This window comes from Chrysemys picta, chromosome 5 (assembly GCF_011386835.1).
Source record: "Chrysemys picta bellii isolate R12L10 chromosome 5, ASM1138683v2, whole genome shotgun sequence".
NCBI classification, from domain to species: domain Eukaryota; kingdom Metazoa; phylum Chordata; order Testudines; family Emydidae; genus Chrysemys; species Chrysemys picta.
Genome location: NC_088795.1, coordinates 23,705,780 through 23,721,444, shown reverse-complemented (window position 1 = coordinate 23,721,444; position 15,665 = coordinate 23,705,780). Strand labels below are relative to the sequence as shown.

General features: G+C 40.3%; 1 protein-coding gene across 12 annotated transcripts in view; it reads left to right on the top strand.

Moving 5' to 3' along the window:
* The window catches only part of CCSER1 (coiled-coil serine rich protein 1), a 1,147,114-nt gene that overhangs the window by 270,064 nt on the left and 861,385 nt on the right, over window positions 1-15,665 (top strand). For all 12 annotated transcript variants that reach the window (XR_006175923.2, XM_065596098.1, XM_065596097.1 and 9 more), the window contains one exon: window positions 2,535-2,628. Coding sequence is in view for 11 of the 12 variants with exons in the window: in XM_065596098.1 (XP_065452170.1) it covers window positions 2,535-2,628 (94 nt within the window). In the remaining variant the exon portion in view is untranslated. The remainder of the gene's footprint in view (window positions 1-2,534; window positions 2,629-15,665) is intronic.

The window sequence follows — 15,665 nt, the reverse complement described above, 5'->3', positions numbered from 1 at the left end:
ATCTTCAAAAGATGAGCCTGGAAGCTTAAATTCATAACTTCGCTGATACTAAAAATCAGAAACTGGATAGATACATTGGATTTATGGCTTATTACAACAATCTATAACCCACTACCTCCCTCACCCCAGCTTTTCCCCTCCCTCTTTCCCCATAATGACTGGAGAAGTGAATGGGTCACTTCACCTTGAATGGTCCCTTTAAATATTTGTTAACTACTTATGCTAAACAATCTATTTCATTTTGTATTTAGCTGTGACATACTGAGTACATTTACTAGACCTGAAGAAGAGCTCCGTGTAAGCTCAAAAGCCTCTCTCTCTCTCTCTCTCTCTCTCACTGGGAGAGGTTGGTCCAGTAAAAGATTACCTCACGCACATTGTGTCTCTAATGATTTGCCATTGAAGTCATCAAGTCCCTGGGCCAATCTTCTGTGTGTATGTATTTCTCTGTATTTATTTTGCTCTGTCTCTTATAAAGTACATTGATCTCTACTGTATGACATTTAGCCTTATGATGAATGAGCTGGTGCACTAGAATAACAATGTGACATTCCTAAGGAGAATAGGGCCTGAACCAAAGCCTATTGAAGTCAGTGTGAGTCTATCCATTGACTTGAATGCACTTTAAATTGGGCCCATATTGCAAACACATTGGACCTAGTACTGCAGTGCTTCAGAGGCTAGTACAGTTGCTGTTGACCTCAGTGGGAGTTTAGTCTGAGCATGGACTAAAAAAGAACTGCAGAATTGGGCCTACTATGTTGTCTGGTGTAGATTCACTAATATGGCACTTCTTGCAAAAATGTATATGTTGTCTTCATTTAGAAGAATGTATTATCAACTAAACAAGTAACTGAATGGTCTGGCTTTATCCTAGTCATACTGAATGTAATAGTGCCTGGAGTTGAACGTATATTAGATCACCCTTTTTCTCCTTTTTTTAAATCACTCTGCTTCCCCCATATACTTCTCATTGTAAATAATGACATGCAAGATTAAATACACAGAGACAAAATGCAAGATTATTCACTATGTTTTTAAGCAACATTTCAGGTGATTCTGGGAGTGGCTAATTTCAGCGATTTGCCTCTAACCTTAATATCCCACAGTTGGCTGGCGTGGGGAATGGGAACAGTAGAATATCAGACAACACAAACTGTACCTCTCCAACTGGAGTTCACAGAAGTGAATATGATTTGTCTGGCTATCCACTGGCTACACCACCAGCATGTTCACTTTGCCTCTTTCTAAATGGTAGAGACACATTTTGGAGGCCTTCTAGGCAGTACATTTTAAGACTTACATGGGTGCGGATGTCCCTTCAGGACTTGATCCACAGTCCTTTTATCTTCTCGGAAACTGGTTCTTTAGTTGAACTACATGGAGATGGGTGTTGGGGGCAGAAGCATGATGCCAACAAATTGTGCTATTATGTCTTACTTCCCAAATTTGGTTTTCACTTTGATGACTTCCAAAAGTGTTGGGGAAATGAAGTAACCAAATCCCAGATCCTGACTTTCTCAGCTGGTCTTTGCCCACCCACAAAAATATTTACCAGTTTGTGAGTGGTTTGGTTCTGCCCAAATTCCTTTTTTATCCTAAGTTTCCCAATATTTATATCTTATATGAATAGGCAATAAATATATATTGATTGTTGGTATGAAAAACAAAGCATGTAGTCCTAATTTAAATTGGAGATAAAACTACTGTTTTGTTTGTTTCACCTTTAGTTTTGCAGAAACACAGAAAATATATTCCTGTGAGAAGACATTACAAGAACAAAATCATAATTTTACAGATAGCAATAGTCACATTTTTTATGTAAATATAAATACTCATGATCCTATAAGAAAAGTGCCAAAAGGAAGTGGCAAATAAATTTTTACTTAGGTTATTAGTTCATTTAATTTTTCTGTAGCTCAGTTCAGCCATAGGGGCAATTTTTATTCTGCTAAACTGGGGACAGATTTTAATATTTTTCCTCCAGGCATAGCTCTGTTAATTTCACACAGATAACCTGTGGAGTAAGATACATGAATGCAGGTGAGATAACCTGGCCCTCTGGATTTAAATGAGAGCAGAATTTGGCCTATTGTGCTTATCCAGTCTGTGGGCCAGGCTCTGATCCCCTTACTCATGCTGAGTAGCACCTTTCTCCACAAATAATCCTGCTGATGTCAATAGGGCTATTTAAGTAAGGTGCATGTGGGAAGGACTCAGCATGTGGAGGTGTATCAAAAACTGGTCATCGATGGTTGTATGAATGTGTGCCTTATCACAACGGGATGGGGGAAGCTATCATAAGACATTCTGCAGTGTACTTAATTTCTCAGTTTCACCATTGGTACAACTTAAAAGTGAAGGTAGTTTGAAGTTGTACACAGTATTGCAGAGACTATTAATTCAAAGAGCTTTCCTGTTGTTAATTTTTGAATCTAATCATTGATATATCGCCTAAGTTTGAGAGCTCCCAAAACTCTGGTTCAGTGTTGATGGCTGATCTTTCTGAATGCTTGCTTTGCTTTCATATACAGGATGTTCTGAATAACTTGGGTTCCTGTGAGTTGGATGAAGATGACCTCATGCTTGATTTGGAATTCCTAGAAGAGCAGCATCACCATCGTTCTGGTAAGTCATACAAACATTGGATATTTACAACTTGAATATTATGTATGTAATGTAACATAAAGGAAAAAATTAAGTGCACTTACTTAGAAGTAATAAAAATTAATTGAGGAGGGGGGAGAGGATTATGCATTTAGCAGCTTAATGGTTCTAATTGCCTTTGGGAACTGGCATGCAGGATATCATGTTCTTTACACTTCAGTTGCTGATTCCTTGCTTAACATCATTTGAGATGCTATCATTACTTGGAGATCAAGCCTTTTTACTATGGATCACTTCATATGGCTAATTATCACACTGAGGCAATTTTTACAGATGCAAAAGAATCCCAATTGCACAGCATCAAGGACAGAATCGTTTGGTTTTCCATGGTTAAAATGACTAGTGCCTACCGCGGAGCCACCAAAAGGCCACCGCAGATATTAGTGAGCCCGTTTTGTGTGTGTGTGTTAGAATATGTCTTAGCATGGTGCTTAACCCTTTGTCACACTTACTTTCAATTAATGTTTACTAATATAGCTACAAAGAATATGAACTTCTCTCACTACTTGTTTTTATGTGCAATTTGATCTTCTCTTTTTTACTTTTAGTTTTACTGTGTAATCTGAATTAATTCCAAATGACCAGAACTGTTGATGGTAGGCAACTAACAAACACTAATGCTTGTAACCACAGTCAACTCAGATTGTTTTCAGAGCCATGTTGTAACAGGATAAATGAGATCTTGATATGTACTGGCACCTCACAGAGCGGAATTCAGCATTCACTGAGCTTTGAAATTAAGTCATTTAGGCCCAGATTTTTAAAGGCATTTAGGAGTTGCTGCACTCAGTATTGCCTGTCTCATTTTCAAAAGACTAAATCTTCTGAAGCATCTAAATCCTTTAAAAAATGAGGCTTAGGCTCCTAAATCAGTTAGGCATTACAATTCTGAGCACAGCAACACTTAAATACCCTTGGAAATCTGGGCCTAAATGACTTAATTGAAACCTGATTTAAGTCAACAGACAGAGTCCCATTGACTTCCAAGGGCTTTGGATCAGCCCATAATGCATATGAGATTTACTCCTTGCAACAAGTAGAGCCGGGGTTTGTAGCTGTTCATGACACACTATCTGACCTAGTAACAATAAAATTGGTTGAACTGTGTTCGCATGGTGTTTTTCTGCAACACAGTTGGATAAAATATGCGTGCAAGATGCTTAACATGCTGCTAACGCTGTTTGCATCACTGCATTATGGGGAAAGACTGAGTAGCTATTCCACAGTGTCTCAATCGGAAGCAGAGTAGCCAGAGGACATGCATATGGAACGGCAGTACCAGCAGTACATGTCCTACTTGCACTATCCTACTGAGTGGAGGGAGGATGAGCTGAACTGGGTAAACATGGACAGAGTCCTATATAAACAGCAAATGAACAATGCCACAAACTGGTTATAGCAGGGGTGGCCAACTTGAGCCTGAGAAGGAGCCAGAATTTACCAGTGTACATTGCTAAAGAGCCACAGTAATATGTCAGCAGCCCCCCATCAGCTCCCGCCCTCCATTCCCCAGCGCCTCCCACCCACCGGCAGCCCCGCCTATCAGTGACTCCCACCTGTCGCAATCAGTTGTTTTGCATGTGCAGGAGGCTCTGGGGATGAGGGGGGAGAAGTGAGGGGATGGCAGGCTCGGGGGAAGGGGCAGGGGCCTTGGGGAAAGGGATAGAGTGGGGGCAGGGGTGGGGGAGGGGGTTGAGCAGTGAGCACCACCCGGCACATTGGAAAGTTGGCATCTGTAGCTCCAGCCCCGGAATCAGCGCCTATGCAAGGAGCCGCATATTAACCTCTGAAGAGCTGCATGCGGTTCCGGAGCCACAGGTTGGACACCCCGGTTATAGGAAGACATTCTCTGTGAATAGGTGTTGGTTGAAGGTGGTCTATCTACTTAACTCTAAATGTTAAAATAACAAACCTTACCTTTTAACACTTTAAGAAATCAGAACAGTTATGCTTTTATTCCTTCCTTGGATTTACTGGATTAAATTCCTGTACATTAAAACTCACTAAAAAGTAACCGGAAGATCATATTTATTCGTCAAGTTATTGTCAACTTCATTTGAAATTCTGAAAAGGGAAACTCTGATCCTAAAAAAACTGCTGCTTTTGCAGCCTTAAATAGTAAAATTAAAAACAGCTGCTAGTCTGACTTTGACTGCTATGAGTTTTGAAGCTGGGAGCCACAATGGTCTGCTGAGAGAATTCCAGAATTTCTGTTGGCCGGTGTAGTGAGGCAGAGTGGACTCCCTCTGGACTGGAGTGTGAGGGACCACTACACTCCCCTTGGTGGGCGAAGCCTCACTCACCCCGCACGCCCCTCGCTAGAAGGACTGGGGCGGGACAGGAAGTATGAAGGGAGGGCCCTGCAGGTCAGTTGAGTGGGAGCCAGCAGACTAGACGGACACCTGCTGCGGTGCCCAGGAGCTGAATCTGTGCTCTGCCACACCCTGCCCCTGGTGGAGACAGACCCAGATGAGGGGTTACTGGTACTACTGTCGGCTGTCTACCCAGAGGAGCCCAAGGACTGGTGGATACCCAGGTACCAAACCCTGGGGAGATAGGAAGTAGTCCAGGGGCAGCCGACGACTAGCTGGCTACAGGGCTGACCACTTCTAGGTTGGTGTCTTGCGGCTGGATCGCCACTGGCCCAGGGGCAGACCTCTCTGCCACTGCTAGGGCCCTGGGCTGGGACACGGTGGAGTAGGGCGGGCCTGCATCAGCCTGCCCCCCAAACCCCAGGGTGGCAGACTCCTCACCTTAGGCCAGGAAGCCCGTGCTCCCCGAACATCCCTGTCAGCACCCTAGACTGCCTGCTGGGTGCTCAATCCCTTTTGGAGCCCCCGAGACTGTGTGGGGTGCTCACCCCTACCTGAATCCCGAGACTGTGTGGGTTTGCTGGCTGCCTGAGCCCAAAGCCAGGCTAAAGCCTGCTCCCTGCTCTGCCCCACCCAAAGGGCTAGCTAGGGCTACAGACTCTGTATATTTGCTGGCTGCCTTGACCCGGAGGCATAGGCGATAGGTTTCTACTAGCTCAGCCCCGCCCAAGGGCAGGGGCCTCAGACTGTTAATTGGTGTCAGCCCCAGCTGAGTGGGCTGTAGGCTAAAGACTAGGTCAGAGTGCCCCCACCCAAGGGTGGGGACAGGAGCCTGGGCTATTGTTGTGTGGTTGCTTTTGTTACCGGATCCTGCCCGGGCAGCCTGAGCCTGAAGACTATTGCCCCTACAATGAGGCAGAATGACTTCCATACCTACTGGAGAGCGAGGGACCACTACACTGGTCCCTGAGTTCTAGTCAAATTAATAGTTATAAGAGAAGAGGTATTACAAATAGGAATTGGTCTTTTTAAAAATTACAGTTTATTACCTGCAATTTGCTAAACATAAATTAGTTAGTATTTCAAATAGGGCCCTAGTACTACTATAGTTTGTAATTTTTAGATGTCTTCTTGGAATCATCCAAAATGTTAGAATCCAGATGTTGTAGAGATGGTGTTTGATTCATTAGCTGTGTAGTACCTCAATGAGAATTTGATTAATGTGCCTTATTATTTGTCAAGTGGAACTTCTGATTCAATTACATCTCATCAAAAGTATAGAGTATGCACCACAGTGAGTCGTGGATGATTTGAATGAGCACATTCTTTAACAAAATTAAACTTTCTTGTGAGCATTTCCCTGCACTGTAATGCTCTCTCTCTCATCTAAAAGTTTCTCGTGGGATCAGCCTCCCCGTTACAAGGTTCAGAAGGGCTGCAGCTAGCCAATCCTGATTACAAAATGAGTCACTGGCTCAGAGATCAAGATGATAGTGCTACAAAGAGCAGCAGGAGGCTGCAAAGAAGGGGAGAACCTCAGAAAATTGCAGAGAGACTACAGACAATATGAAGGGCTCCTGCAGCGAAGATCTAGAGACCAAGGGTGTTGGAGATGAGAGAAGCCCAGACAGCGAGGCTCCAGTGGGGAAACCTGGATGGAGTTTGGGCCTAAAAGTTTAACTTCAGCTAGGAAGAGCAGGGAAGATGGGCTGTGAGGAAAAAGAGCTCCAGCTGTGATTTTTTTTTTTTTTGTGCTGATGGACTTTATTTTGGGACCCAGAGGAACGTTAAGAGCTATTTCTGTTGTTAAACTGGCCCCAGGCTGGGCTGGTATTAACCAGAGAGAAGCTCATGTGCAGTTGTTAAGGGGCCCTGGAGAGTGGAAAGAGAAACAGTGTGTCACAGAGGCCCCTTTGGCCACAAGGAGGTGCCCAGGAGTCGGCCCAACCTTGTTACACTCTCAATAGTGAGTACACAGTTGGTATTTTTGGTATTTTTAGCTCCATATCACATCCATATCAAAGTGCAGCCATAGCATATAACTGATTTCTAATGTGGTGCCTAGTACGGAGGACATCAGAAAAACAGAATGTTGTAAGAAGAATTATTGTGTAGAAAGTAGATAGAATATTTGTTGCAATAAGAATAGTCAGAATGGTTAATATGGCTGATTGCCAGGGGAGAATTCCTTTTTTAAGGCAAAAACAAACAGCAAAACTACCAGTACTCACTGTGGCTCCAATATTCCAATGTACATTTCTTAGTAACAGTGTTAATGCCATATTTGGATTCTAGGACCCAGATCCTGAAGAAGGTTTTGTGCTTGCAGTTCCTTACTCCCAACTGATTCTCTCATGGTTCTGCTCAGGTATTAAGGTCCACATTTGCAGCTCCCTTTGCAGGATCGTGCCCTTACACACTTATTTGTAAATAGGCATTTTCTACACCTGAAAATTATGTTGGAAAATTATTCAAACATAAGTTAATGTTTACAGCTCAGGTAACTTGGGGCTTGATCCTGCATGAAATATGTGGTGCAAATCAACACATAGCTTTGAAAAACAGGCTACACTCACATGCGAGTAAGTGCACAAGCTTGTCTTCCATAATTCACAATGAAGCAAGCCGCACAGAAGACAGGAGGATCAAGTCTATTGTGCTGAAAGGGCTACCACCCTATTCCACCCCAAAAATACACTTTGTGGAAAATGATGTAAACTTGTTTTCAGACGGTAAGACAATGCAAAAAACATATTCAGAGCAATACAAATACCCCATTGATTTTCATATAACCTCCATTAGAAAAACAAATTCCATAATAACAGCACTGGTCCTTCTTCTGTGTGGTATCCCTTGTTTTCTTGTTTATGAAGGATAGCAGATAAAAGCGCTCTTAAAAATATAAAGTACCCCAGTTATTTTTTTAATAGCTGACACAAAGCATGCCCAGAAAAATGACTATTTCCAATCTGAAGGTCTTTAAAAAAAAAATCTAAAGCTCTGTCATGATTTTAAATTACTTGTATACATTGCACGTGACCAGAATCATGATCACTTCTAAACTGAGCTGCTTATAAAAAATGGAAGTGCCCCAATAATTTTATAATGTTTTTAAATTGCAGAAGCCTGGGGATGTTAATCAATTTTGCAATGAAAGTCCTGCTTAAAAGACACAAAACGGGAAAACGTTCTGCAATTTTAAATAAAAATGTACAGAATGGACTCATTTAAAGCCTCCAGAGTGTAGTTTCACAAGTATTTAAATCTGGAAGCGAGTCACAGTCTAATACAGAAGTCTGAAACCTATTGATTAGTATAAGATGGAACCTGTCAAAAACCGATGCCAAAATGTTCAGAATTGGGTACTTACATTTAGCTACCCAAATTCATTTCTAGGTGCTTAAGTTGAAGCTGCAGGTGCTCAGCATCTCTGAAAATCAGACTCCTTATTTCGGTACCTAAATATGGATTTAAGCGGCTGCTTTTAAACAACCAAGTTTGACCATTTTTGATCAGATCCTCAGGTGGTGTAAACTGGTGTAGCTGGTTTAAATCAGCGAAACAGTGCCAATTTTTAGTAGCTGAGGATCTGGCCCTTTGACCCTATAGTCTAAATAAAAACTTTTAAAGAATTTAACACTTCCAGTTAACTATCCAAAATAACCTTTATGTGCAGAGATGGAGCATATAAGATAATTGATGCTGCTTTGTTCATGTTCAGAACACTTGCCTGCTGCAGCTAAGGATCAAATTCCATGGTTCAGTGCATGAACTGATTGCTGCAGGGGTCAGGAAGTATTTTCTCTCTTCTCCCACCATGTAGTAGTAATAGTAGAAATAATAATAATATTTAGCACTGATGATGTTCGCTAGCTAGCTAGTAGAGTAAAAGGGGAAGTGGGCATCACCATAATAAAGCGCTAAATATACTGGTAACTGGCAGAGTGTAGGAGACCAGCCTTGATGGATCACTGATCCAACTGGTACAGTGTGATGAGGATTATGATCCTGTAGTGCATAAATCTTTAATAAGTTAGTCACAGTTAGTTGAGAACTGTGAGGTGGCATGACAAGCTCTAGAAGCCAAAATCAACATAGTAAAGGTAGTGGTCATCCTTTTGGAAAGTACAGTATAGAAGCTGTTTACGCAGATCAGAGAAGGTACTTTTTTAATGGACTAGGTGAGGTTATGTGGCACCTCCCTATTAACTGTTCCCCATTAAAAATATATTGTCTCTTAGGCTGCCAGGGCTTAAATATCTTTTGAAGCTGCTATTAAAAGTTTATAATAATATACTAGCACTGTTAATTCCCAAGATATTCTCTAAACCTAGACATGCTAGACATGTCCCCTCTCCTGAAGAGTTTACAATCCAAGATTGTCAAGAGAAGAAGAGATGAGATAGGAACAATCGTTCTGGTTTTATATTTTTAGTGGGATTTTTTGGTATGTGCTATATGTAGATATATTTTGACTGGAAGGGATTATTAGATATATCAACTTATGATGTACAAATATTTATGTTAAGATATGGCACTGATTTTTTTATTCTTTCTGTGTGAAAAATAAGAGTAAATAGGTCCATTTTTAATTTTTTGGTTTAAAGTTTAACAATGTGATGCTGTAGCTATTTAATACTGCAAATAATGAGAAGACAATGTAAAATGTCAGTGAAATAATTAGGGCCCATGGGTTATCCTACTACCACATGCTGATGTTCGATATATGTAGTTTTTATTTTGTGCGCATTGGTAGGATCAGAAATGTAGTGTTTTGGGTTGTAGCATTGTATCAGAAAACAGACATTTGTTTTCTCCTTAATAGCCAGATCTTTTTTAAAAAGTGGGATATTATAAATTCTCTAGGGCAGGGTAGAATATAGCTTCTGCTTTTCATTTGGATAAAAGATTTAATTATTTTTTGAATGGCAAATTAAAATTGTCATGCCAGACTCTGATCTCTTTCACTTCTTTTAATAAGATATTCAAATTCACAATTATCAACCCCTGTAATAAGAACAATCCAGTGTATTTGTTTGCATTGTGTTAAAAAGTGAAAGTTGTATTAGATGGGCTTATCAAGTTTTTGAAAGCCTGATAGGCCTTAGGCCAATATCTGTTGATACTCAGCCAAATGAAAATGTTGGTGTAATGGCCCAGTGATGTCAATTAGGAATTAATTAGGTAGTTGCTAAATTATTTTGAATTTGATGAACAAGCAGTGTGGAAATTCTGCAGTGAATTAGGAGCTCCTCCTGTGCCTATTAATTAAAGGTAGTAATTTTTGTTATTAATTTTTAATGGGTAGTAGCACAGCTCAGCTGAGACGGAACCCCATTGGTTTTGAATATAGAACCAGCCCTCACACAAGGATAAATATAAAGAACAACTGCTGAGTAGTGTAGCCTATAAAGATAATGCTTGACTGTATTTATATGGAAATGTGTTGAAATGTAAGTAGGCCCAAAATCTATTTCCTAAAAATAGGCTTGACAATTATCAAGTGATGCCTGGCAAAATATGAGTAAAGTGATATAAGATAATGCAGAGGCAAATTAAAGATAAATTAGGCTATAATCCCAGGTCACATTGTAAGCATGTTTTGGTCCTAGTTGGTTTTTACAAGTATTCTACACAAAATGTTAATGTTTTGGAAAATGCTATTTGTATTGATAGTTATTGGTATGACATTTAAGCAGGTGTTAATGAAAGATTAGTTTAATGTTAAACAGGCAGTGAGAAAGTAGAAAATATTTAATTACGGTTAAAAAGGTGGATTAATTAATGCTAATTAAGGGACTGTGACTGGGTGAAGACCTCCCACTGCTGGAGACCTCAGGGTCCTGCCACACTCAGTCCCAGAGAGGAGCAGAAGAGAAGTCATTCAAGTGGACTAGTGTGGCTGCAGGGAAAACAGCCAATCAGAAGGGCTGCAGGAGTGGCCAATCAGTGGCCCGGAGGGCTACATAAAAAGGAGTAGCAGAGACAGAGTCAGTCAGTTGCTGCCTGGAGCTGCAAGAGAGAGCACAATGTTCCTGGCTGGCTGGGAAGAGCAGCAGGACCATGGACAGCTCAGTACGGGTAGGGCTGAGCTCAGGGAGGGCTGCCAAAGACCGGGAGGGCTAAGAAGAAACTCCTGGCTCGCAGAGGGGACCCAGCAGGGACTGAGCCTAAAAGCCCTGGGATTATGGCCCCATACCAGGGCTGGGAGAAAGTAAAGAGATATCCCCTTGGAAGCAGTTTGTTCTATTCCACCTACAGCACCACAAACTGAGAGACTTCAGGCGCACACACTCGATCGGGGAGCATGGGGGAGGGGCTGCTCATGAGAGGCAGGTGCTGACCCTGTTAGAGGGGCATTATAATTGATTTTAAGAATCAATATGCTGATTTTAGATAGGTGCACCTATCCAACCTCAAGGTATTGTTAGAGAGAGGATTTATACCCATTCTCTTAATTCAAGGATTGATCACCCCAAAACACATCATTTAAACTTAGAATGTGAGTATAAATGCTGTGTATATTGTAATGACTGCTTGCTTAACTAATTATTTAATATTAAATAAAGTTTTTAATTTTGTCACTCGTGTTATTCACAGTCCTGCACTAAATTATGTTATCCGTAGCTGCCCTGCAGGCTCAAACATTAAATAATTCAGTTTTGTTTTATTCCTTATTTTTAAATGGCTAATTGGGAACACATAAATCAAAGGTTACAGTAGCAAAACTATGGATGGGGGCTGGAATGATCAATAATGTGTTTAAGACAACATCGTGTTTGTTTGAGACAGGTAGACACAAACTACAAACTGCATATGGATAAAAATCCTTGTTTCTGAATACAATCCATATTCAGAAAGTCATAACGAGGGAAAATAAGAGCCTGCTCTGTAGGGCATGTTGCAGTTATAGAAGAGTGAGGGCCAAATCCTTATCTAGTGTAAATTGGCATAGCTGCATTGAAGTCAAGAGTTCTACTGTACGCCAATTGAAGATCTGGCCCTAAGTCTGGGAGAATACAGGGTATCCTTGAGTGTTGCAAGCTTCAGGCAAATTGAGGTTAGGTCACGTTGTAAATTAGGCTGTGGAGAAGAGCCAAGACCTGAAGCAGCAGTGACTTTGGCACAAAGGTTGGCTGTTTGCATGCACTCTCAGATGGAATGAAAATGCACCAAAAGGAAGTCTTGCAGGAGGAGAGTGAAACTGTTATAGGACAAAATGATGGTCCTGAGAATAAAACTATGGGAATTCCTAGGTAGCAGACCTACTTAGAGAGAAGTTGTATCTGGGTGTCTTATGGGGTGTTTGGTGGATAACTTTCTTTCAGTTCAGAAAACCATTAAACCGGAGTTTGGTTTTATATACAAAATGGGAAAAAAACATTCTTACTATGTACAATTTGGGCACCACGACTAATCAGTGATAATCTGCTGGGAATTTAAATATTTTAGCTCACTCGTGTTTTTATTTCCAAGTGTGTCATTTCTTGTCGTTCTTGGTTATGTCTCTGTGCATAGCATCTGTAGGCTTACTTGGATTTTCAGTGGGAATTGGGCAACTAAACTTGCATTTGTGCCTTTGAAGATTTCTTCCCTCCCCCATATAGATTTGCATACATGAAACCTCAGAATTAAACATGAGCAGCATCAATTTAGTTTTATAGTTGAGATTCCCAATCCACATTTAGATCTATAAGTTTCAGAACAAAATAAACCCATGCAGCTAAATTAACAAAGAATACCATGCTGCTGCTAATAATCGGATGCTCATATTACTTAGTGTCTAGAACAATGGCATCCTGGTTCCAAACTAAGGCTCCTAGTGCTACCATAATACAAATAATAATGAGCATGAAATAAATCAAACATGTGACTTTGCTGCATGTATGTCATAATACAGATATCCTAGCAAAAATTAAAAAGAAAACAGGAACTATTGAACCATTATTCTTATTTATTTTTATTATTTTATGCAATAGTTTATATACTTGTTCTTCAATAAGAGAGCCTCTTGTTAAAACGATGGAGCAGTAGAATTAGTTTAAATTAAGAGTAAACCAGTTTCAGACCTTACAATCCTATTATTTAAATTTCTATATGGTTTGGAAGCATGGGTTGTTTTGTAAGCTGTGATTTGTGATTAAATGAGTTTCTCCAAAAACTGGAAAAGGCTAGAAACTAAGGTTTTTCAAATCTCCTGAACATCATTTTACTGGGGCTGGACATTTCCCCCTGAAGCCTAATAGAATGAATCGGACACAGTAAGAGAATAACTTAAATCCTCCAATGAAATAAATAAAAGTTGTCATTTGCTAAACTTCTTTTAACTATGATGTACGCAGCTTCTTAAAGAATACCAGATACCCAGGGAAGTAATCTTGTGGGCTTTTCAATGAAGGAGTCAGTGATGTTCCAGATGCCAAATGATGCTCTAAAACTGCATATTTATGTTTGGTGGAAATGATGTTACAAGACTCAAACCATTGGCTAATGGAAATGTAAAAAAACCAAGGCTGGTACCACATGTGCAGTATTTTTAAGATATTGTTGTGTTAGATTGGAATTGAATGGAGGTGAGTGACTGAAATCTTACAGAAAAAAGATTATATTTGCAGTATATTGTAAGTAGTACAGTAACTTATGTACCACTTGTAAGTACTTTAACAAAACTAAGCGTGAACTAAAGGCGTAGTCTTTGTTCAGTAGCCTATATAAAATCAACTGGGTACATTCAGTTTAGTTCCCAACTGACAGAAGTCCACATCACAAAAACACCACCAATTTGACATTATCCTGGAATTCTTGTTGTCCATCTCAGCAAAGAAACTGAGTAATTAATGTGTATAGAGACTGAACTACAGGAGAGATGGACACTCCACACCTTAGAGATGCTTCCTGTAGGTCAGACTTAACGCACATGTAAGATGGTGTCGAGAAATGTTCCTTGCCATTACATGTGCTGTCCCTGTTCTGTGGGGAAAGAGAGGACTTGAGTTTCTTAAACTTGCTATTTCAGCAAGCAGTATATTCTAGTTTCTTTTATTTTGAAGGGGGAAGGGAAATCAAAATACTAAGATCCTGACCAAACATTTCAAATATGGGTGCAACGTAGGTTCCCAAGTAACTGTTTTGACTTTCAGAGGTGCTGATCAAATCCCATTCTCTTCATTGGGAGTGATTGCGTGCTCAGCATCTCTGAAAATCAGACCAATTATCTAGATACCAAACACTTTTTTTGTTTAATAAACAGACTACAAGGGCAGAAATCACAGTCCAGGGTCATGAGGGAATACAGCAAAGGATAAGCATTTGCTGTGGTTCTCCTGCACTAATTAAAAACAAAAACATGTCTCAATACAATATTTCATGCCTATGTGGTAATACTTTGATACAGCTGCTTAACTAATGCTGGTATCATCAGCTGTCACTTACTAAAAGAACCAATATAGAAATTAAATTAAGCAAGTGCTTTTTTGCTTCCTTCTGGGGAGGTCTAGAATGTGCAGGCATTTAAATAATACAGCAAAAGAAAAACACAATGACATAAAACATATCCTTTCCAAGTGTGTCCTGGGGCAGGGAAAAAAGAAGCAATCATGAACATTGCCATCATTACAACACATTAAGACATACCCATATTCATTTAAAACAAGTGCATACAGTTTTCAATTTTTTGGACAATAAAGTTTTAATAGTGTGCCAGGTGCTACTTTTTTGTGTCTTTCCCATCTTGAGGATTTACACAGTCTGAGATGGTCCTTTTGTCAAAATGGAAATGCTCTGAGTACTTAATCAGACAGTGAAGAGTCTGCTTTTGGTTCTCAGTTGCTTTCGAGCATGACCAGAGAAGTTAAGGTGAACATAAAATTATCACCAGGAACCTACATTTAGTCTTCAGAACAGTCAGTCTCAGTTCATGGCAAAACAATTACCCTTGCTTGTTGCTGGTACAGTCCTCCCAACAGATCTGGCCAGCGCTTTGCTCCATTTGGAATGCGGGTGGGTGGTGGAATGTGGTAAATTTGTCACCCCTCTTTCTTTTCTTTTTTTAACACCAATATTAGGAGATGATAAGGAGGACACTGGCCTAAGGCTTGGGAGACCTGGGTTAAATTCCCTGCTCTGCTACAGACTTCATGTGTGACCTGTGTGTGCTTCAGTTCCACATCTGTAAATACAGATAGTCGGACTTTCCTACCTCACAGGGGTCTTTCACTAAAGATTGGGAGGCACTCGGATGCTACAGTAATTGGGAACATATAGGGCTAAGATTTTGTCACGGAAAAGTCATGGGCTAAATTGCAGTCTTACATATAAGTACCTTAGGCTGATTGTCATCTTTAAGAGTTTCTTTTAGATTTTGTCATTATTCATTAGGAGCCAGTGGGCCAAATTTTTCCACATCATCTTTAAAAACAAACAAACAAAAAATGTGCACATTTTATCAGAGGAAAAATATTCATCACCTTAATACTCATTTGTTAAGTACTAAGAATAAATGTCTTCTTAATCTCATAGATTGTGTCTTTACATACAGAGCCAAATTCTGCAGTTCTTACTGATGAAAATCTCCTGAGACTGTTACCTGCATAGGGCACCCTGCCTATACCCTACCAAGGGCTCAGGGCGTGACCTGGTCAATTTAGGCACCCCTACCCTTTCCCTACTGAGTTCTCAGGGTGTAAA